At 40.8% G+C, this 25,190-nt stretch overlaps 1 protein-coding gene across 1 annotated transcript; it reads right to left on the bottom strand.

Annotated features, from left to right (window-relative positions):
- LOC104838107 (chromosome unknown open reading frame, human C7orf31) lies at window positions 1-24,913 on the bottom strand. Its single transcript, XM_010577654.1, is given in 8 exon segments — window positions 1-584; window positions 735-837; window positions 2,851-2,942; window positions 3,158-3,258; window positions 4,481-4,571; window positions 7,353-7,588; window positions 18,494-18,673; window positions 24,780-24,913. Coding segments are annotated over 8 exon segments (1,521 nt in total).
- Window positions 24,914-25,190: the final 277 nt, after the last annotated feature.

Genomic DNA, 25,190 nt, shown 5'->3' with positions numbered 1-25,190 from the left:
TCAATTAAAGAAATGAAAAGCATTGAAACCATAGAATTTGTGTCTTTTCCCCTCAGTAATGTTACCTCGGAGGTCTTTTGTCTCTCCTCTTATGGAATCATGAAAATGTTTTTGTGCTGCTGTCTTACAGAAGGAATGCTGCAGCTCCAGCAGTGCTGTCTGGTTCTGAGGAACCTTACAGCTAGGGAGAGGAACCTTACAGCTAGGTATCCATTCAGGCAGTGCTGTCTGTCTTGGCCCATCCTCTGGTCTCCATGAAGGCTGACATGCTTCTTGATGCCAAAGCTTGTGCACCAAAATTCTTCTTTCCTTACTCTTTACATCCAGTGGTAAGCCTGGCTTATTTAGACTAACTGGGTTTTCCCATATTGTATGTTGATCCAAATGTCTGGGCTTGAAGTCTCCATAGGAAAGGGAACATGCAGATTTTGGAAGGGATTCAAGTTCAGGCCTTCCTGAAAGCTGCCCCCTGTACAATGCTTCTGTTTGCAATGTGTCAGTGATATTCTGAAGTTTGTATATTGGCAGCCTTGTATCCAAATAATGAACTTTCAGGTAGCATGTCTGAGACAGAGTGGCCTGCTCTTGGCTCACATCCCATTTCTTGTCTGTGTTTTCTGTCACTTTACGCTGCTGACCTAGACTGGCCACTGTTTTTATTTTACTCAGCATTGTGCCTGAATAGCTGGATATCACAGTAGGAACTGTGAATAAAGGCAGAGGAATCTGAATACTGGAGGAGTACTGTTCTTGCAGATTTGATTCATGGGGAAGTAAACATGCAGTGTACCCTTCAAGAGGTCTCACTTGTGAGAGACTAGGCAGAAAATTCTGTTTCTATATGGAGGAAGTAACAGGTTTTACACTGTCATCTAAGTCTCTTATTTTAGCAGGGACTGCTTATTTTAGCAGACCATTGCCTGAGACTACTGAAATGGCTCAGTTAGGGGTCTCCCAGGCAAAGGGAAGCAGCCCAGACATTCGTTACTGCCCTGCCACATAGTCATTATGCTTTGGAAAAGAAAATATTCTGCTCTACCCCAGTGCATAAGATATAAATGGGTGTAGATGTCCTGTGCTCTCTTCTTCTTTCTTCTATAAGCATCTGTCTTCCATTTGTGGTCTCATAAGCAATGTGACAGTATAAACAGTAACTTGCATTAGTGTGTTTTTAACTTCTTTTAGGAACGGTTGCAAGTGGGACTGAGGATGCTCACTGGCATGTGGCTTTTTAGCTTTCTCAATCACAGTTTGATCCACTGCTTGAATACTGTTACCCTGTATTAATCGTTTGTACTGTTGAAGCTTCAGGTACTGGTGCAGAGTCAAAGCTGCTTTGTATAGGAACTGTTCAAACAAAGTACATTTGAGTCCTATAGCCAAAGAATGGACTTCAGCAGTTACTGTGCTGAACAATCTGAGTGTTTGATATTTAACGTATGTATGCTTTAGGTGGAATAATATTCAGATAAATCATCATGGCTCAGGTTAGGCCTCTGCCAGTCACACTTCGGAAGCCAGAGGGCAATAAAACTGCTCAGTTTTGAATTAATGTAAGCTGCTAGTTTGGATTTTCATTTCCAGAGGCAAGCTGTTGAAAGTCATCATAAAGTGAAACATTTGTTTCTTCATCACACAGGAGAAAAAGCTAGACACCTTTTCAATTTCTGATACAGGATTCAATTATCAGAAACTTGTAAATGCCATTTCAAAAGGAATTTCCTTACTTGGATTTTTTTAATCTGATAGAAAAAAAGCAGGACAATTTGGGGAGTTTTTATCCAGGGCCATTTTTGGACTATAACTAAGAAAATGACAGCATCTTACTTAGTTGCCCTGCTTCTTGTATGTCTGTGCAGTTTGAACCCGGAACTGCTGTAAAGCCAGCAGAGCAGGAACCCATTCCTTCCGTTTTACCTGCAGAATTGCTTAGTCAGTTACCATCAATTAGACCTGTGTATGTACTCTGCATGGCAGTGTGCAGGTGTCACTGAATGGCTTAATCCATTACAGGTAACAATGCATTAGCAAAACACAGCTCAAATTGATTTGCTATGCTTATATACCATGTTATGCTTTGTTTGCATGAATAGCATTTAATACAAATAGTATCTTTTCACTTTTATACAGGCCACACAGAATACAAAAATTGTTGAAGACAATAAACATGGAATATTCCAATATAGTTTCATACATTCTTTAGAGTAAATCTTTGCATTACAATAGAATCTGATAAGGTTACTGATGCACCCTTAAGGAAGAAAGGCAAATTACTCATGTAAATGGAGGAGGATGAATCATAGAAACTCTGCTAAACTTAAACTGCTGTAGTTAGTAAGGAGGCAATAGTCTGCAATGGTAATAGGTCACTTATCGAATACACAATGTGCAATAAAGACAGTAAGTTGATGAGTTCAGTGGAGTTGTCCTGATTAACACCAGCTGAACATCTAGCCAATATCTTTCACTCTCTGCAGTGCTGCACCATTCATATGAGAGCTGCCAACTCATTTTATGGAGATTGTTACTCATACTTCTCAAGGCAAACGGTCATTTGAATTGCTGTTATGTGATGGTGGAAACTTTAAATGATAAGATAAAAAATAAGCAGATAATCACAATAACTTTCCTCCCCCGGAAACCCTGAACAAGTCAATCCATTACAGAAGTTCTGTCAAGCAGCTGTGTCAGGAATGATTTAGTATACTTGCCTCTGTTTTATAGTGAGTCTTGCCCTGCGCTTAAGTATTATAAAAGGAAAGGCTTAATTCTGCTGCCTGAATCTGGTAATACTCTTGCCAGTATTATTTGTGGTGGAAGCATGAGATTCTTATTAAATGCAGTACTTGCTAGTTCCACATCTTCTCCTAGTTCTCCAGTTAATCTGCCAACTGCTTTCATGTAATAGTTACGCAGGATAAAGGGACTTGTGGGACCGCTTCCTTAATAGTGATGTATTTTATTGTCACACATTTTTATTGGTTAGGAAAATCAAAATCAATGCACAGTCCCCCAGAAAAACCTCAGATAATTTACAGTTTGTGTGGCCTTTGTTACTAAATGACAAAAAATGAATTTCTTCGAGAAATTTGGAGGCTAACACTTTGTGATCTTTCATTGCTATACCAAGGAAATTAATTTAATGAAAAATGCTTACCTCTGAAGTCCAAACTCTATGTTGTGATCCTCAGAACTCTTTCAGTGTTTCGTAGCATATTGGTTGTTCTTGGAGAGAGGTTATATTCTAGCTCTTTAAAAGTGGAGTTGGGGGCCACTATCTTTGGTGGATTTGAATAGCATATTTGACCCTTTTCTTCAGCAAACTTAGGAAGCCGAAGATTAAGAAGAAATAGGTAAGGTATAAACCAAATATGTGTGCTGGATAGAAAAGACTATTTTAAAGGTTTGAAATAACATGTGTTATGTCACCCTCCCCTCCCCCAATTATCTGTTTGGTAAATGCTAATAAAAGTAAAAATGTGGTGGAAGAATGTCTTCAGTAGTCAGTATAGTATTGCTACTGAAGTGGAAGATTCAACAGGTACATAATTCAGCTGAACTCAATTCAAATAACTTAGAATCAAGTTCTCCATGGTAGCCACACCTAGACAGAACATTACATGCTATATAAGCTTTCTTTTGTAGTCACAATTATAGACTGCCTTAAAATGGACTGCCACTTACTGTTTCCCTTGTCACGTCTGTAAGACTGTGTGTCTACAAAGGCTGTATCTTTCTTTGTTCACCGCTATTTTTTTCTACACTATTCATGACTTTCATCCGTCATGAAACTTCAGGCTACATCCCTTTGGGAAGAGAACTAGTGTTTAGCCAAGCTGAAGAATAGTAGAAACGTGATCATTCATGAACAAATTCACTCTTCCGTTTTATGGACCAGCCCAGTCTCCATCATTACACTGGGAAAGGCAAGGTTGGAGTCAAAGACCATCCACAAAGAGGACATCTGTTTTCTTGAAGACATGGAAATAGAGACACCAGCCTGTTGGTATGTTGGCAGGACTTGTGGAGAGGTAAGGAGGAGCAAAGGTCCACTGCTGCCCAAACTCATTTCTTTGAAGGGCTGCAGAGCATAATCTGGGCTTCTGAATCAAGCCCTACCCCCACCAAATGTATGGTCAGTAGCTATTATTGCTTCTTCTTGTTCTTCTTATCTCCAGAGCTACTTGACTAGGTCCTATGAGAGCTAGTTAGTACTTAAAGGACTTCAGTGACAGGACAGCTTGCTAGCTTCTGATCTTGTTTAATATATTGCTGAGGTGGTTGAAAACTGTCTCTAAAGCTTTTCACTCTTTGTATGCATGATGCCTAATTCATAGCCTGCAAGTGTTTGGAACAGTACAGGAGCTCTTGGTGTAGAAATGTCTCCCATGAAAGAGATGCAGAGAAGTTTGATTACAAAAAAAAAAAAGGGGGGGGGGGGGGGGGGCGGTATTTTGCTCTTTGTCCATATGAACTACATCCTTGGAAGTATGTGTGCTGTCCCGGCCAGTGTACAGCCTTCTTCTGGGAGTCAGAGGGAATACGGACAACTTCATGCCTGTATGGATTACCTACAGGGGAAATATTTAACATGTTGTAATAGAACACCATTGATCAGAATGACAGGAGGATCTGCATTTTAAGCTGTAGGCATATGGTCACTATACAGGCAGCTGTGCTGGTGGAAGAGGTTCTGTGAGCTGCTGCTGCTGTTTCTTCTACCTTGGGAGACTGACCTCATAGATTTGCAGACAGAACTCATCTTCACTCTTTCGGTACTGTCATGGTTTAACCCCAGCCAGCAACTAAGCACCACGCAGCCGCTCACTCACTCCCCCCCCCATCCAGTGGGATGGGGGAGAAAATCGGGAAAAGAAGTAAAACTCCTGGGTTGAGATAAGAACGGTTTAATAGAACGGAAAAGAAGAAACTAATAAGGATAATGATAACACTAATAAAATGACAACAGTAGTAATAAAAGGATTGAAATGTACAAATGATGCGCAGGGCAATTGCTCACCACCCGCCGACCGACACCCAGCCAGTCACCGAGCAGAGAATCCCTGCCCCCCCCTTCCCAGTTCCTAAACTAGATGGGATGTCCCATGGTATGGAATACACTGTTGGCCAGTTTGGGTCAGGTGCCCTGGCTGGGCATGAGAAGCTGAAAAATCCTTGACTATAGTCTAAACACTACTGAGCAACAACTGAAAGCATCAGTGTTATCAACATTCTTCACATACTGAACTCAAAACATAGCACTGCACCAGCTACTAGGAAGACAGTTAACTCTATCCCAGCTGAAACCAGGACAGGTACAAAATCAGCAGAGCTAGATCAGATCACCCATTTAATCAGTGTGAGTTAACCCAGCTGTCTTTTTAGAAGCACTCAGTGTGATTATCTGCACCACCAGATCTGCAAGGCTAGTTGTCTTGGGCAGAGAGGTGGTGACAAGCAGCTGAGGGCAGGATCTTATACCAGATAAAGCTGCCTCTGCAGAAGGTCATCTGCCCATGGCCAATTGCAGGAGCTCTAGGTGGTTTCACCCACCAGCAGGGAAGATTCTTATTGCATTTTCTGTGCATGATTTTTACAAACAGCAACAACAAACAATAAAGCTTGATGAATTGTGAAGCTGGCTCTGTACTCATAATGTCACCATCAGAGGAATAACTGAATGCTACTAGATGTCTTGCAAAAGTGAAACTGCAGTGCATGCTTGGAAGAGCTTAATTTCCAAACCTGGTTCTATCACTGCTTTTTCTCTCCAATCTTTCTGCCTCAGTTTCCCTATTTACCTCACAGAGATAGTGTCAGCATTAACTACATAATAGCTACTCTGAGTTTTGTAAAGGTGAGATGTAGAAAAGGCACAAAGCTTTTAAATACAACCTTCCAGTGGTAAAAGTCACCTGAGTGTGGTCTGGGTTATCAGTAGTTAACCAGAGATTTCTCCTTTAGTCACTGAGAACTGGTGTGTCCTGATCTCAGAGGAAGTCAAAACATATGGAGGGAACAGCAAATGAAGTTAAAGTATTTTCTAAGTGCCAGTGGTAGCTGGCCCCTTAGTTAGTAATTCTGAACCTGCTAAGCTTTGCTGGAAATAGGTCTTGGCCTCCGATGATCCTCCTGTTGTACAAAAATAGGCTTTCTAAGCCGACTTCCATACATGATTTGTGTTTCTTAAATTGACCAATGATCAATGAAAACTGACTAAAAATGGCTACTCCTAGCATTACATATTCTGTGGAAAGATTTTGGGTTTGGATGATCAAATACTTCACTAAAAATGGCTCAGGTACCCAATTATATACATGACTGTACAGCACTGTGCTGATGACTGGGAATGGCAGCTAATTAATGCAAATGGACCTCTTACTTAACATTATCAGCTTTTACTCTGCTGAAAAGCTTCTTATCCATGCCAGTGTATGCTTTTTCTGTTTCACACAGTTATTGCCAAACCCTTCCTGGCAGGCACTGCCATGGCACACAGAGGTGCTGGCTTTCTCCTGTCCCAAATTCCCCATAACCCTGTGTGGTCAGCAGCTGCCAAGGACTCATCATCAGTTCATGCAAGTGATCTTTAAAGTCTTCCAAAATGAAGAACCTGTCAAAATCCCAATGTAGTACAACACCTCCAGGGAAGAGCAGAATAAAACAAAAATTTCATGCCCTTTTCCTCCAATACATTATGTAAAAAACTCCTAGGGTAAAATGCTGCTGGGGTTAAAAATAAATACCTCATGATGGCTTACATGGTTTTCTGTAAATAATGTCTAGGGCTTCATCTCAGTCTTCGTAAGGGATAAGAAGAATTACTTTTTCTCACTGGACCTTGTTCTACCATCTGTGTAGTGATAAAATCTTTTAAATCATTCAGCTCTTATTTCAGGGGTATCTCTGTTGTCCTTAGCAAAGGTATAGCAGGCATGACTTTGGTCCCCAAATTGCTAGGTTTTGATCCCAATGATGCATTTTTTTCCTTTCTCTTCCACCATTTTGGACTGTGAAGAATTATTTGTCTCACAGAAGATACCAGATACACTAAATGATCCATCTTGCTTTTGTGGGGATTAGCAGCTATGTTAATAGCTCTGTTGGATTCTGAGGCCACAAGGTGTTCACATGAGTCAGGTTTATTCATCATTCTCAATGCTGAGGTATCCTCCACAGAGGCTGCAACTATCAGCATATAGAGCTCTAATTTAAGCCAAGATGCTTAGCTTGACCAGTGATATATTCAAATTGTGGCTCTGTGAAGCTTCAGTAGGAAAGAGTCATGACTTCAGTAGTGTTTCTAAGTAAGTTTCAAGAATAAATGGTAAACCAACAAAGTGCTGTCTTACCTCTGGTCTTTCTCAGAACAACCACATCAAAAGCCTTGGTAGGGATATTGGGATGGAAAGGCTGATGACTGCTTGCATCAATCGCAGTGTTGAAATCCTCATGTGATCTGAAGTTTGGGATCATGGCATATGTAGAGATGTGTGTGTGGTAGGGATGAGAGGTGGGAAATGGCAGGCACAGTAGTCTTGGGTTGGTTTGAGTTGTCAGGAAGAAGGAAAGAAAGAAAGAAATTTTCCTTATTTCGCATTTCACAGAGTTTTAGCATTAAATATAACTTTGCAAGAACTGGGAGAGATGTGAGAATCAGAAAGGCAGTATTTTAGTTCTTTAATCCCCTCTTGCTTGCACCATGCAAAGAATTCACAATGAAGATTTCCTTACAGCTTTTGTACATAACCAGTCATACCAATTCACATTTACTTTTATGTGGCTTAAGGGAAGGAGAATGTGGACTTCTGATTCTTGCACAGCTCCAGTTAATAGTAACTGAGTTTGCCTCTAAGAAGATGTTTATTTCTGGGAGGAAGGAGGGTAAAGCTAAACTGGAGAGTTTTATGGGATACTGAGAACCGGGATTCATGGAGTGCCCACGTTCCTGTAGCTGTTCTTTTCAGCTTTCAGTTTTTCATGATAGAATAATTAAAAAACTTATTAAAATCAGGGGAGTCCTGAAATCTTCTGAGGAAAATGAAAGCAGTGGTTTATTCCAGTAAGAGAGACTAGCACCCTGTTTGGATTCTTCTAAACTACCACAGCTGCATGCAGCCGCTTACTGAGAGCACTTTTCCCCAGTTGCTGTACAAAGCAATGTCACAACCTTATCCAGGACCCAAATTCATTCCATTCCTGAGGCTGTGCATCATGACATAATGAGAAGTCTTGTCAAGCTGGGCTTTTCTGAGGCTTCTCTCTCATAAATCTGCTTTATACGTACTCTAGATCCCTTAGCTGTGCTTGGTAGATGCTCCCAAACGCTTTAGTTCACATTAGGTAAAGAGGCCATGAACAACACAGTCAAGAAAACCCAATTAGCCCATAGGCAAGTCAGCAAGATCAGTATTTGTTAGGATAGTGGGTGTGCTAGGCAAATACTGCTAACCTGCTAAACCTATCATTACATGCTTCATTCGAGAGAGATTTTTTGCCTAGGAGTGTTGCTGCTGCTTATTGCCAAGGAACCTGCACTGTGCAGTTACGGCTGTAAGAGGAACAACCTGCCTTTTTGTTTCATTAAGGAAAGATAAGATATAATATATGTGAAATGTACTTACTTAGCCAAACTATCTGGTGGTTTATAAAGCCTATATTGGGGAAGAAAAATAATAAGTTACCTGAAGTGACCCATGTTCATTTCCACCTCCCACACTTTATCTCAATCAGTGCAATCAATATAAATTAGGGACAAATCAATGTGTAAGCAGTGCAGATAATATTCTTACTGACACCACTCACTACATGAGGAATGTTTTGTATTGCCAGGTGCCCAAGACTGAAAAGACACTGGGAACAAGTGATGTGTAGAATGTCTTTTTAAAAGGAGTGAGGAAAAAATCTAGCCTCTAATCCTTTTGTATAATAAGCTGTTTTAATTAACAAAGGTATGTGCTATTAGTAAAAATAAATCCTTTTATCAGTAATGCAAAACAAAAAACATATCCTGTTTATGCTTGCAGAGAAACTACTTATTCATTCCATGCTGATAAATTATCTATATATTACCATGGAGACTTATTTTATACTTCAAATAAGTTTTTAAAAAAAAAGCAATCGAAAGAAAGCACTAACTTTAAAGGGCAAGAATTTCTTCACTGAGTCTAGCTAAGCAGAAAGATATCTGTCCTGGTTTCAGCTGGGATAGAGTTAATTGTCTTCCTAGTAGCTGGTACAGCGCTATGTTTTGAGTTCAGTATGTGAAGAATGTTGATAACACTGATGCTTTCAGTTGTTGCTCAGTAGTGTTTAGACTATAGTCAAGGATTTTTCAGCTTCTCATGCCCAGCCAGGGCCCCTGACCCAAACTGGCCAACAGTGTATTCCATACCATGGGACGTCCAAGCTAGTTTAGGAACTGGGAAGGGGGGGGCAGGGAATCGCCGCTCGGGGACTGGCTGGGTGTCGGTCGGCGGGTGGTGAGCAATTGCCCTGCGCATCATTTGTACATTTCAATCCTTTTATTACTACTGTTGTCATTTTATTAGTGTTATCATTATCCTTATTAGTTTCTTCTTTTCCGTTCTATTAAACCGTTCTTATCTCAACCCAGGAGTTTTACTTCTTTTCCCGATTTTCTCCCCCATCCCACTGGATGGGGGGGGAGTGAGTGAGCGGCTGCGTGGTGCTTAGTTGCTGGCTGGGGTTAAACCACGATGATATCTGATTAAAAAAATAATTAATTTGCTTAATGGTTCTTTGTGGTATAATGAAAAAAAAAAAGCCTAAAATATACAGTATTACTGGACTAATCTAAGTGGTTGACCTGGAGCTCCAAAATCCCATGTGTTTCATGAGAAAGGCTTACTTACCAGGTCTTGCTTGAAAGTCTTCACCATATATGGGTAGGAGATGTTATCTGATGATAGTCGTTTTTAAAGCTTTATTGTTTGCACAGTGATCACACAAAGTTTCTAGATTCTACAAGCCATACACCAAAATCTTCATATAGCTGAACCCCCTTGTTTTTCTCAGTGAGGAGAGGAATGTCCCAGATTTATTCCCATGCAGGAGACAGTGATAAGTTCTCAGGGCTCCTCTCCTTGATCAGCTTGAGGACAGAGCCCTGTGGGATGTTAATAGGCCCCATGGGGACACCATCATTTCAGCCTTAGCAGTTCCTGTGGGAACTCTCTTCCTCCCACAGCTGGGGATTGCTCAGTAGCCTGGTTAATGACATAGCCATGGCATAGGAGCTGCACCCAAGCTCTTTTCAAGTCACCTGTGACTCAAGAGCTGCAACCTGGCCACTCCATCATTGAATAAGTCTCCATAAAAGTAGGTGTTGCACAGTTACAAAGAGGAAATATGCCCCCTTGCTCAAAGAATTTAAATACAGCCCTGTGCTTATTTCTTTCCCTACTGACATGGGTGTTTTGAGATAAACTTCAAGTGCCAGGTCAATTTTGTTCACACGTTCTGATACAACATACAGAAGTCATGCATTTCATTGTGAAATCTGTGCTGTGATGCTATGGGACTCAGTGCAATCAACATGAAGTGTGATATCTCACAAATTACTGTGCCAGCATAACTCATGCCTCAACTGAGCTGAACAAAAGATCTACTTTTAATGTGTGATGCTACACAGATAACAAGACTTGAAGTGTTGGATTCTGACAACCATTTGTATATTGTTACAATGATAATGACCTGGGACTCTGATTCAAACTTTGTGTCGGTCTTGAAAATGGAAAGCTTTTACAGAAATAGCTATATTTATAGAACAGCAATCTTTAAAAGTTTATTACACAGATACTTCTAATTGATTTTCCATTTCTGCGGTGAGAATTGGTGCTGTATGTCTACTGGTGCTGTAGACATGAAGGAGAATACTTCTTAGTGTTTATTACAGTTGCAGTTGCATATTACAATTACAATTGTAACACAATATGAATTGAAAATAAACACTAAGAAGTATTTTCAATTTCCATTTCCATTCACATTATGTTACATGTGAATTGTTACATTCTTTGTTGCATTCATTGGACATATTCCTGATACAAATATGCATAAATAAGGAGAATCAGTCTGCTTTGTGCTGTGGCTGGCAGCATTACTTAAAGACCTTTGTAGAGCACTTTTCATTATAACATCTAAACTTAAGGCAGCGATAAAATAAGGATCTACATGCATTTTCATGACTACCATGATTTAGAGAAGCTTTGTGAGCTCAGGTTGTAACAGCCAGCAAAACTTTGCGTTTTCAAAGGTGGAAAGTTGTTTAGAGTGTTCCTCACTCAAACTGGATAATCAAGCCTGAAGCCACCCAGAATGGATGGCAGTATAGAAAGGTAGAACTCTGGCTGGAAAGGAAAAAATAGCAGCTTTTCCAAATTTGTAACTGAGATGCTTTCATTGCAGCTCTAGTAGGCTTTTGCTGGCATCTGCCAGTATCACACAAGAAACAGTTGTTCAGTATTGTTATCTGCCCCTTTATGTTCAGTCCACAGAAAATATGGAGTCTATCAGTATCTTGAAAAGACATCAGACTCAAGCTGGAGGGACTTATGCTCCCAGTTTGGAAAGCCCCAGAACAAATCCAGGGAGTGGTCCATATGGACATCGTCCCATTTCCCTAACAATGAGTGCACTGCGGGCACTCTTCAAGCACTTTTTGATAAAATAGTCATAAACCAAGTTTCATGTGAGAGAGGGTATCCTTATGGAGGCACTGGCTTTGCCTGCAGAGCACGAGGTGCAGAGACACACTTGTTCAGTAATGGTAATAAAAGACATATTGGAATCTGTGTGACTTTCATGAGGCTCCCACTATTCTTCTACTCTCCGACACATGGTAGGAGCCTCTGAAGAGCTGCTTCTTCTCTCAGGTGTGGTGTTGGCCTGAGAGTGATGCAGTGGGGGGGGCTGATGACCTTCAGCTTCTTTTCTAGATCAGGCCAGAGAAGTTTTTGCTGCTCTTTCCTGTTAATTTCCCACATACTCAGTAAATTATTAAGAGAATAAGATGTATCACTCTGCCAATTTTAATAGGAAAGAAATTATGACTGGAGAATAAAACGTTTCACATGTCTAAATTGGCTTTCTCTGCAGCTTTTTATTCTTGCAAAGGGAGGCAATCACTTATCTTGCCTAACCTTAAAACCTGCTTGGTCAAGGAGCTGCAGGTCAGGGAACCACCAGGGGTTGAGGAGCTGGGGGATAGCCAGAGGAATATAAGTCTATGTGGCGTGTTAAACAGTGAACGCAGATTAAAACCCACAAGGAAAAAAGCCAGTTTTAATTCATTCTGTGCTGTCACTGAACCCACTGAAAACCTCATCGGTGTGACTTGTCTTTGGAAAGACAGCTGCAAATGCTCTAGCCTGATGTAATGTGTGTGTGTGTGGGGGTGTATAACTAGGGTTCTTGGCAATGGCTGAAGGGTGTTTTTCAAGGCATTTCAGGCTTTTGCAGTCTTGTTTGATGTAAACTTATTACACCTTTAGATGGGAGGAGACAACTACTTTTCCTCCAGTACATTTAACTGGGAGGGCATATGTATGTGGTCCACTGCTAATGCACTTATAAAAGCACATCTGCACAAACCCAGTGATTCACTCTAGTGCAAAACAGCACAAGGATACATAGTGTACATACTTAAGTCAAAGGCATAGTTGTCCCACGAAAGTGTACAGAGTTATTGCAAATGCCTGGTAATTCATTTCCCACAAAGACAGTAATGGCTCAAAGGAGCCCTCACAGGCTATAAGGTAAATAAACTGCCTGTTAATAGCTCCCAGGTAGGCCTGCAGAGCACCACTTGGAGGGTATTTTTCAGGAAAGGTTCCATGTGGCTGTCACTGCTTAAGAGTCCCTGACAGCAGGAAGAATATTTGCTCTGAAGGACTTTGGACTATGAATGTGGAAGATTTTTTTGGTGTGTTTCACTTTTTGTTTTAAAGGATATAGTCTGTCCTTCAATTTAAAAGTCTTTCAAAGACCAAGAAAATGCAACCTTATGGGAAAAGAAAATGCTCAAACTAGGACAGAGCATAAAGACCCAGCATGTTTCAGGTTAAGGTGTGACTGCAAAATAATGGAGGAAGTACATCAATGTGCTGTTGATCGAATATTCAGGGTCCAAGGTCATGTACTTTTCAGTACGTACAGGGGCAGAGTTTGATCTACTCTTGTGTAAAACCTCCTTCCTCCTTACTAAGCTAGCACAAGGGCAGAGTCCCAGCAGTCCCTGGTTGCTTCCTCTTAAGGAAGCAAATCCCCAGGAAGGTGCCACAATCTCCACCTCAGCCTGTGTACATGAATGATCCATTCTGGTAAGGAGCTGGCACAAGGAACGCTGTTGCTGTGAAGTGAATGGGTCCCAGAGCATCCTTAACCAAGAAGCATTCGAGATTGACCAGTTTAGGGATTACTGAAAACACAGCAGGCTTGCTACCCCATGCAAAGGGCAGTTTTTAAATTTTCTCCACAATCTGTCTGTGTTTCTGCTGTTTCAGGGATACCAACATAAATGTCACATAACAGGACACTTACTTGACTAGCGAGTCACAGTGGACCAAATTGTTCCCCAGCATCATTCCACTGCAGTCAGTGGAGTTTTGTTGGGGATGGATTAGGTAATAAAACAGAACCACCCAGCTTGACCGAGCAACATAAGAGTGCCCACTTTGCATGGATGTTAGTTTTAAAACAATTTTAATAGTGCTCCGTTATCTTTCAAAAGTGCATGGGCCAGTTCTTGTCACTTAGTGCTTAGGTAACTTGTAAGAAGAAACTCCCAGGGAAACTTGCTATTCCTTGTAGCTTGTAATCAAATTCTGCAGCACAGCCAATGCCTCTAATGTACATTGCTAGTCAAAGGCCATAACGTGTCCCAGTAAAAATTAGTTTTGTCTTGTACACTCTGATAGGTTAACCACACTCACTCCTGCTTGTGCTGCATGCCGTAATGAGGTAATAAAGAGAGAAGCCTGCAAAAAGCAGTGGATTACAAAGAGCAGGGTTGCAGGTTTCCTTGTGTAGCTTCTGTGGCCTGTTTACAATTACCTCTCCTGCTTTTCTAGAGTGTCTGAGTTTACACAAAATGTGGAGAAGGTACCTCACCTGCAGGGAGGCTAAAGGGAGAGTGGTGGGGTCAAACAATGCGCCTCACAGCCCTATAAAGATAACTGAGAAATCGTTGCAGAATTATTCTCAGGTTTCTAATATGCTCTAGTTATCAATGCTAATATGAGAGGTGTAACTTGTTAATTTTCTGCTTTTGAAGAATTTACACTTTAAATTATCTTAATCTAGAATCTCAGTAGTTTGATCAAATTTAAGCGTTTTGCTGGTGCCATCACGTGGCCAAATGTTGGATTGCAGAACTCTAGCAGCATCCATATTCACTCAGACTACTACTATCTCTTGAACAGCAGCAGTGAGGAAAATAATCCCTGCCAAGTCTCCTCCAAAAATACATCTGTGTATATATACACACCAGAAAAATGGACTGAAATACACGTGGTGTCATGGTTACTTCAGTTACTTCAGTTTAATCTGGTTTCTAACTAGTAGAAAGGCTAATACTTTTGAGTATTACAAGTTGATAAATATAGACAACCTCTAAAGCAAACTCAGAGACCCTTGTTGAAGAGATACTAAACTGAAGGGGCACAATGCCATATTCTGAATTTCCTTCCCAATTGTGTTTGTTCTGCTTTGTTACTAGCTAATCCCTTTTTACATAACTTGGCCCTTCAGATTTCATATCAGATCTGCACTTCATATCATATGTGCATAATATCACCAGAGTGGAATGAATATTCAATCTGCTGTTATAGTCACTAAATTCACAATCTGGTTAATGCACAATTTAAACTTAGAGTTCATTATTCATATGCAGATCACTCAAACTAAGTGACATCATAGTATTGCTCAGTGAAAAGGCCTCTGTGCAAAGAGAAAGCATAAATGTATAAAGCTTATGCTCTATTTGCTTATGAAAATCCAAATAAATTGTTATGGTTTTGTCTTGATTTCTCAGATAACCCTTAATATCAAAACTCATACATGCTGCCAGTGTGGAAATCTGTCCTGGGTTTCAAAATCTAAGTAAGTCATGCAGGGCTGGATTTTGAGAGGTGCTGAGCACTTGTGCCTGAATCCAAAGTTCCTGAGAACCCCTTTGAAAGCCTGGCCCTTACAGCCCCTCACAATGCACACCTAACAGTAGGAGCTGTGGGAATGCCTTGAATGGGTGCAGGTTCCAACTTTTGACCCTATAAGGAGTTAAGTTATTCCTATATTATGGGGATCACTTTCAGCTCCTTCTGATGCCAAAGGGTTCCCAGAATACAGCCAAACTGCATGGTGCTTTTCACTGAAAAGAATCTGAAGGGAAGACAACACCATACCTATCTTTGAGTTTAAACAATGGAAAACAAAGCAGTTTTTCATATGGGACATCAGGTAAAAAAAAACCCAAAAACACAATAGAAGAGAGGGCAAATGGAAGTGCCAAAATGAAGGAAATGCAGTTGGAAAAATCAGCCATAATCAGTAATATTTTCCTGTTATTAGAAATAGCCTTATAGTTCTGACTTGGCCTTGCTAAAGCTGAGCTTCACCCAAACTGTCTAATAAACTAACTGTTGCTAAAAGGAATGAGTGGCCTTAATTGCATGGCCAAAGAAGATATGTTGGCTGCAAGAAAGGGAGAGAAATGATGCTGAATCAGAAAGGATTTATTTGACCTTTATGGCTGGCTCAGTGGGCTCCCAAGGCTTGAGGGTTATAGCACAGTCCAACTGAATGTGCTCATAATACTCTGGGTCTAACCACAAGTTCAGAATGGTTATTGTCTTCTCTTTTCTTTTAAGCACTTTCCCACATTAACGCTGTCCAGTGTAATTCATGCTTCTGTGCCACAGGTGCTGTCAGTTGAGCAACGCAGGCATCTATGGTCAGACTTAGCCTTCCAGCTCTCATGCAAGGCTGTGTGTTCAGAAGTGCTGAGCACCTCCACCTTAAACTAAAGTCACTGAGACTCCCCTCCTGCCCTCTCAGCCCCATCACACCACAGTAGTACCTGACTTCCATCCCAGAGGCCAGGTCCTGTGCACCCTTCTGACAGGACAGCTGGTGCTGAGGGTGCTCCCTTATGACAGACTGGGCCACAGGAGGGTGCTACTATGGAGCAGCAACGCTCACTTTAGAGCCAAATTCAGGGATTTAAGGGGTCTGAATGCTGATTTGGAATGATCAATGCACATGTAGGATTGCCATAACACAAATTCTCTTTCCAGCATTAAAATGGAAACCTACTAAGCTGGAAATGCTTAGCTTTTGCCTAGTTCAACTACTGTGCTTGTGAAGAAGCACTTTTTATTATTTCTGTGTTTGATGCTTGTGGGTGGCATAGCTCAATAAGTAATACATTGCATTTGAAGTCTTTTGGAGCAGTGCCTCTGCAAAGTGGCAGTATTTGTATCTGTAGAAGGATGTCTTTATGTTCCTTGTACTTACTTTGAATCAAGGTGGATGACTTTTGCATTGGAAACTGCCTCTCCCACTCAGAAGAGCATGTGTAGTTGTAGTAGTTTGGCTGTAACTTGGAGAAGGGCCTGACTGTGGGTGGGTTAGAACTGGTGATCTCCAGAGATCCCTTCCAACCTGAGCCTGGCTGTGACTCCACTGCTTGGAAAAAGAAGATCTCATGAGCTGTTCTCCCTGTGCTCTCCCTGTACCCTGGAATCTGCTGGGTAGCACTGGGCATCACTTCATTTAATTTTCTTCTACAAGCAAGCTTTGCCAGCCCCTTGTTTCTCATGTAACAAAAATTCTGTTGGATTCTGTGGCTTTATACATAGGAAATTTGCCAGCATGTGTAAAAGCCACAAATAAGTTATGTAGAGGTGCACTGGAAAATATATTCTTCACATTTTTCTCATAAAATTTCATAGATATCTTACAAAATGATTTAAAAAATGAAGCACTAGCAAACACACCCCTCTTACCACTAGTTTTAGAACCACAGAGTCTATGACTCTGGTGCTTGCCCTGTGTACTATACTTTCATAGCCCAAAGTCCTGCACATACATAGAAAATACCAATAGCAGCATAACCTAATAATGTCTTATTTACTAGAAAGTTATATTTAAATAAACCCTAACAGTGGCACTTTATTTAAGTATTTTTATATGGTTCTTATGAAAAAGCAATATTTGCTCCATAAAAATAAAATAATTCTCACTGTGGATATTTACTGAAGTTTTATTTACAAGCTGTATTAAAAACATATTTATTTAAGCTTCTCATACTTCCCCTGCTGAAATTTGTGCCAGTTCTATCAGAGGCACAGCCATGAAGATACTTCATTTGTATCTTGCCCACTTCAGCTTTCTTCTCTGTAATTGTTTGCACTAGAGTAAGTTTCTAATTAATTTCTAGCCTGTATCTCTGGTAGGTTTCATTGAGATCAGTGAAGGTGGTGCCGTTGAGGATACTGTAGCTCTGCTACTTACTTGGAAGCTAGTCTGTGTAATACAGAAACTTAGTGTGGAGGAAAGGCTACTCTATTTTGCCCCTACAATAGCACTATCAGTATTGTGGGTACCTGGCTATGCTCTGAACAACTCTTCTGCAGTATCACTTTACTGTGAGAGTTGCCCAAGACAAACAACAAATGAACATGGTTTGATAAAGTAGCTTGCAAACCTCTTCTCCCTTTCTGACTGCTAAATTGGTTTTCTGAGATGGGGCATCTAGTCACTGTGACTCATCTACCATCTCATTTGGTACTATGCTGGAGTTGGCCAAAACCTTTGCTTGCTCTCAATGTGAGGGTAGGAATGCAAAGACAGCAACACAGAATATATGCCACCTAGGCATTTTCCACCTTGTGGAAGAAGGAAGGCTTGTTTCTGGACCTCTTTTTCTCTTCAGAGTGGGATTAATTTGGATGGGTCAGGGGCTTTACACTAGTGTGCCTGAACAACAAATAATCCAAGGGATTGCATATTCAGAAAAGAAAAACACAAGAGCAATGAAAATTCTTGTTTCAAGCTCATTATACATTCTTGCACAGATACAGTCACTGTGGGATCACAGCACCTTGCCGTGCTCCTGGGATGGAAGTCCCATCAGTATCATTTAACAAGAGCAAGTGCTGGATTCTGCACCTGGGATGGGGTAATCCTGGTTATATGTACAAATTAGGGGACAAGAGGCTGGAGAGGAGCCCTGTGGAAAGAGATCTGGGGTTTGCGTTGATGGCAAGTTGAATATGAGTCAACAGTGTGCCCTGGCAGCCAAAAGGGGCAACTGTGTCCTGGAGTGCATCAAGCACAGCATAGCTAGCCGGTCGAGGGAGATATTTGCATATCTCAGTCTACATTGTTCTCTAACCTGTTAGCTGCCTGTTGCTATTCTTGTTTAAAACACTTCACTTAAACATTTGGACTGTGAGAAGTATGTCTAGCCTACCTTGGCCGCCAAGGGTCTACACCACTACCATAAGTTTGATGTCCTTTAACAAATGTACATGGATACTTACCCTTTGCCCTGTTGTCTTCTGGCAGTACAGGTAGTGCAATTCCTCCATGCTTCCTTTCTGCTCCCCAGGGAAGCTTGCAGCAATGAAGGGATTCCGTGAACTCTTTATATCTGAAAGAAAAAACCCACAAAACATAATGTCCTTTAATGGCAGCAACAGTGATGGTTACTTGAAATCTTTTAAACAATGACAACTTGGCTTTATTTTCTTGGCTCTGAGTTACTCAGCCTTATTCTAGGTAATGCTAGAATATTATGGTGAACTGTCACTAGAAGTAAGTACAAAGGTGATCGCCAATTGTTTAATGAAGGTTGAATCAAGTTGTCTGTTTTGATCAGTGAGATGAAGAAGGTGATAGATACATGCAGCATGTACATCTTACAGTGTAATTGAGTCTTAGCTGCCAGCACATAGATACCTGCACTGTCCCTTCAGTACTACGTAAGTGGCATATGGACAGCAAATATATGCAATGGCACAGATGGAAGCTTTAGCATGTAATTCCTACTGATTTGAGAATTTGTTATTTGTGCCTTTGAAAACCTCCCTTCTCCATCTCTAGAGATGGGTGAGAAATGTTACTGTTTACTGTTTAGGAGACTGAATGCAAGCTTTATCAGGCATTTCACGTGGATGTGCTAGTGTCTGAGGATATCCAGTACATTTCCATACATCCATGTCGTTTGAAATCAAGCAGTCCAATGTGTTTAGATGCATGTTCACCTCACATAGTTTTGGTTTACAGTGTTGTAAAGATGAACACCAAGCTCACAGAAAATTTAAAGCTTCCTTTTCTTTTGGGTGGCAGCAGTCTTCCGGTCAGGAGAACACATGCACAGCCAACCATTTTATTAAGGAGAGGTAGGTCCTGCGAGGATGTTGTGGTTTAACCCCAGCTGGCAACTAAGCACCACACAGCTGCTCATTCACTCTCCCCAGGTGGGATGGGGGAGAGAATCAGAAAAGTAAAAGTGAGATAACTGGTGGGTTGAGATAAAGACAGTTTAATAGGTAAAGCAAAAGCCACGCCCACAAGCAAAGCAGAACAAGGAATTCATTCACTGCTTCCCATTGGCAGGCAGGTGTTCAGCCATCTCCAGGAAAGCAGGGCTCCATCACACGGAACAGTTAGTTGGGAAGACAAACTCCTAATGTCGTCCCCCCCTGCCCTCAGCTTTATACGCTGAGCATGATGTCATATGGTCTGGAATATCCCTCTGGTCAGTTGGGGTCAGCTGTCCCAGCTGTGTCCCCTCCCAGTTTCTTGTGCACCCCCAGCCTCCTCACTGGTGGGGTGGGGTGAGAAGCTGAAAAGGCCTTTTATGCTGTGGAAGCACTGCTCAGCAGTAACAAAACCACCCCTGAATTATCAACACTGTTTTCAGCACAAAGCCAAACCATAGCCCCATACTCGCTACTATGAAGAAAATTAACTCTATCCCAGCCAAAACCAGCACAGAGGAGCAGGGAGTTGGATTCAATGATCCTTATGGATCCCTCCCAACTTGAAACATTCTATGATTCTATAAGAGCCAAAGTGAGTAATTTAAATTTGACTTAGTTGTCCAGGATTTTCTGAAAACCTTATCAAGGAAGTGATGAACTGTTGTTGTATGTGAAGAGGATGGTCATCCTTGGGATGTTTTACTGGTGCGCCGACTTCATTCATATGAAACCAGAGAGCATGATGTTTAGGTGAATGGGTTGGGAACCAGCAGCCATATCTGTGTTTGTTGTCAGCCTTTCCATCACTGAGTGGCCCCAATTCTTACTTTAGCTGGACCTCATCTGTACTACCATCTTTTTCTGATATTGGGTGTTTCTTTACTGATGAGCGAAGCAGCTGGACAAGGCTGCAGACCAGTAGGAGTGGCTTTGTTGACTGTGGTGTAGCCACTTGTCGTGGTTTAACCCCAGCCAGCAACTAAACACCACGCAGCCACTCATTCACTCCCCCCCCACCCAGTGGGATGGGGGAGAAAATCGGGAAAAGAAGTAAAACTTGTGGGTTGAGATAAGAACAGTTTAATAGAACAGAAGAAACTAATAATGATAATGATAACACTAATAAAAATGACAACAGCAATAATAAAAGGATTGGAATGTACAAATGATGTGCAGGGCAATTGCTCCCCCCCCGCCGACTGACCCCCAGCCAGTCCCCAAACGGCGATTCCCTGACCCCACTTCCCAGTTCCTATACTAGATGGGACGTCCCATGGTATGGAATACCCCTTTGGCCAGTTTGGGTCAGGTGCCCTGGCTGTGTCCTGTGCCAACTTCTTGTGCCCCTCCAGCCTTCTTGTTAGCTGGGCATGAGAAGCTGAGAAATCCTTGACTATAGTCTAAACACTACTGAGCAACAACTGAAAACATCAGTGTGTTATCAACATTCTTCACATACTGAACTCAAAACATAGCACCGCACCAGCTACTAGGAAGACCATTAACTCTATCGCAGCTGAAACCAGGACACCACTGTACTGCTGTCACAGCACAGGCTGTAGTGAATCATGCAGATATTCCAACTTGCTCCCAATTACCTTGGGTTTCTTTGCCCTGTGCTCCAAAGTGCAGTGTTGCTCTAGGTTTCTGGACGAGTGACTCCTGATGGAGCAAAGTGCATCAGCTAAAGAAATCCTTACTTAACGTTATTAATCTTTGCTAGCATTGATCATTACTTTGGAGACGGAGGGAGAAAGTGTTTTTTATTAAGCTATACTGGGAAAAAGTGCCACTTTATAGGTACTATCTGGATTCAGGCTTAGGGTGTTTTTCAGGTGTAAGGTTCCCCTAATTCTGACTTCATCTTACATTGATGCAGAGGTAGAATAACATCCCTGAGGCCACATCTCCTAAAATGTGAGGGGAAATAGGCTCATTATTATGTGGCTACGAGCATTTCAATGAGCATTACAATCCTGACATTTGTTATGAGTATAGGCTTTTAAGGAAGAAAAAATAATGGCGACAAAAACTACCTCTCAGAGTACATTTAGACTCAAACTGTGGCAGAGTCCTAGATATCTAAATAGATTTTAGGGAAATCTATGGCAGGGTTCATGATCTACAAGACAGACAGTGCTGCTGTGTTGTGTTTTGTTCTCTTTGGTTTCTTGGCAGTGCCCTCCTATCATGTAGTTCCTTTTGTGTGGTTCAGCACCACTCTGCTGCTGCCGCCTGATGCTGTTCCTTTATATCCATTTTGCCAGGGTGCAAAGGGCAATATGTTTGTATTGTACAATGAACCAAAATAAGAATTTGATGTGCCATAGATTATCAGAAAGCTTTTCTGTGTTTAAGTTTCTGAAGGAACTCAAGCATCCATTTCTTAAGTTCTGTCTAAAGCCTTGTTTCCCATTTCTGAAAGTAGGCAGGCAGATGCCAAGTGACCTGCCTGGCTGTGGTGTTTGTATTCATTAAGCTGACTCTTACTGGAAACATTAATAAATCATTCCTGTTGACTGCTATCTATACGTTACTAAGTTGCAGAACAACCACTTTACCTTAGAAAACAGATGCATTGCACACAAAGGTCTGATCATCCATTCAGCCCAAACAGGACTTTGTTAAGCTTAAAATGTTTCCAAGTCTCCTTCTCACAAAGAAACATTTGTAGCCGATATTGATCCAGTGATATTGAAGATCTCAAGGACACATAAAATGTCTCTGCCCAGACAATATAAAAAGAGGGCTAGGGTGAACAAAGTTTTAAAGAATGAATCATGAATAATCCTTAAGAGTCTCAGCAATATAGTCAATGATTTAATAGAGACTATTACCATTTCTAACTTCCACAATTGTAGATTTATTCTGATTTTTGACAGTCAATTTCTGGCTTTCTGTCTCTTTTGTTCTGACCAAAAGAACCACCACCTGAGAGCTAATGTTCAGGAATCAAAACATCAGTTTGCTAGTGCCTCCTTTATTTTTAAAAAGTTAAATTTTCCCCTTCAAATTTGTTTTGTTGTGGGGAGCTCAAACCAGCCTGTATGAATACAGTGTCTTAGACTGTGAGCTTGTGAAGGGCTCCAGTGACTGATTTGCTCAGTGCATGAAGCCAACACATCTGAGGGGGAGTGTTGCCAACAGCTTCCAGAAGGTCTGTGGAAAGAGAATTCTTAAAGGGATAGGATTAGGACCTGCCTCTGTGTGGGTTCACATAGGATGCATTCACACTGGCATTTTAGTTTGGATCAGGAGTGCACTTTTGACATGAATCTTCCAATGGTCTCTATTTTGCAGTGCCTTGGTTTTGGAGAACATGAACTGGATTCCTTCTGGATGAAATTAACTGAAAGATGTGCTCCAGGAGCGCACCAGGAGGGCACCACAGCCACAAATGGACCCTCAGTCCCTGGAATCATGCTAGAGGTAATCCAAAGTAAAGAGCACCTGAAATGCATTTTTTCTGGACCTCAGATCCTCAGCACCAACTGTTTCACTCTACACATCTCCTGTATTCCACAATACTTGCCAACAAAGACATAGTCACTGAGCAACATACTGACTTGGAATTCAGTGAAATTTTTTGGGTGGTGGGAACGGCTGAACTTTTTTTTAATTAACTCTTGCCCAATAAACATATAAATAACTATATACATAATCTTACTGTATCAACATAGAATTTGACTATCTGATCATAGGGTAAAATTCTTAGGGTACCTTCTTTTTATACATATAACCTCACATTATACAAATACACATATGTGCCTCTGGTTATTCAGGAGCACTGTTTATCAATGCAAATATTGGTAACAAATACTCTAGTCCAAGATGATAATGTAAGAAAATTCCTGGGTGCATTATTTTTAAAAGCTAAGGACAACTGTGTTCTATTTATTTATTAGCTTGTAATTATGTGACTAGAAAAAATGCACCATTTTAAAAACATGCACCTTCTTTTCAGGTATAAATTGGTGAGTTCATGTGAGTGTGTATTTACATTAGCAGAAAAATGTAGGTTACTGCTTGTGTTACAATACAGATTTTCCTTTTCACAGAGGAAAGAAATGTTATGACCTGGCCATGCTTACTTCTTGTTTGTGTTTCAGAGTTGAGTCTAACATAGTTGTCATCTGAAAGATGCTTTGCTGGTGTGTTCAGATCCTGACATCGCAGCCCATCCTGAGCTTAATGTTTGCTTTTGCTGGGTATCCTGTGTAGCCAACATGAATCTTTCCAGTATATTCACTAGGATTTAGATCAGGCCTATAATTCAGTAAACTTTCAAGTCTGTCAATAGTTAAAACAGTTCAGATGGAAATTCACCCAAATTCCTGTAATGCAAGGAATACAACAAAAACTTGCCTCAGGGGAAATATGTAAGTGGGAGGCATCAAGACACAGTTTGACAAGTGTGATAATCCAATAATATCAAAATACTCTGACTGGAATTCAGATGTTGGGTATGAGACATCACAAATAATGGAAGAAGTTAGCAGTAGTAGTAAACCAGAAGGCCATCAGTAAGATGGAAACTAAGAATTGATTTTACTAACAAAAGAGATAAAATCTCACGTGAAAGAACAGTGAAGGACTTGAGGCTAACTCTGGAATCTGTTATGTATGTAAAAAATAGAAATTTAGATCCCCCCAAAATTTGTCATGAGTACTAAGCAGCATGGAAGTTCAGCTTTCCAGAACTTTAAATACTGCAGGAGTTCTGCCATATCCTGCCCCCTAGCTAACAGTATAATTGGGCCTGTAAAACACAGTAAAAATGCATTGATTCCTGAAACCTCCTGATTATACATTGATGACTACGAAAGCAAAATGCAGGCTTCCTGTAATTTTAAATTTGAGTTTTAAAGTTTATCTCAGTAATTCTAGGTCAACCTGTAATCTAGGGGAAAAAAAAGAAAGGTTCAAAGCAGGAGTAGATCAAAGAATAACATTACAAATGTTGGTGATCAGTTTGTGAAATATGCTCATTTTTTCCAAATTAGAAATACGATATACATGTTGTTTTTATTCTTTATGAAAATTATTTCTGGAGATTTTGAGCCCTAAAGCCACAGTATAACATATTTTAGCAGTCCTCTTTTCAGCTGTAGTCAACATATTTCCCAGGGAACTGACAGACTATTGCACAAAGTAGAAAATGTTTTATTTCATTAAAAGAAAAGGAAAAAATTTTGTCATGCCAGAAAAACCTTAACATTAGAAAATACTTTCAGTAATGGAATCATTTACCTTTACGAATTCTGTTGTTACCCATCTTGTGAGATGGTTGGACAAGAAGGAATTTGAAGTGGAGTTAGTACTTCATTGGACTCAAAGGTTCTTGACAGGATTTCAGTTCCCTCAATTTCTCTATAGTAGTGGGGCAGGGCATGCAGCAGCATCATGTTTCATATTTGAGCTTCTAGGGGAAGATACAGGGATAAAATACCAAATCATCAAAGGTTTTGTTAGCGCATCTGGTTGCTAAAGGGGAAACATAGATGAGTTCTACCTAATTCTGGCAAGAGTTGACAGGAAACAATGGTTGCTTTTACTACTGCTGTTGGTTTTGTGTACCAGCTTACAAAATAAAACAAAAAGAGGCAGATTAAAGAGGTGTGATACTGTTGCTTAGTGTTACTGATGAACAGAAGCTAGAAATAAGTAGTGGGATGAGACAGT

This window comes from Haliaeetus leucocephalus, unplaced genomic scaffold (assembly GCF_000737465.1).
Source record: "Haliaeetus leucocephalus isolate CR32 unplaced genomic scaffold, Haliaeetus_leucocephalus-4.0 Scaffold566, whole genome shotgun sequence".
In the NCBI taxonomy this organism is placed as follows: domain Eukaryota; kingdom Metazoa; phylum Chordata; class Aves; order Accipitriformes; family Accipitridae; genus Haliaeetus; species Haliaeetus leucocephalus.
This window is presented reverse-complemented; position numbering and strand designations above follow the sequence as displayed.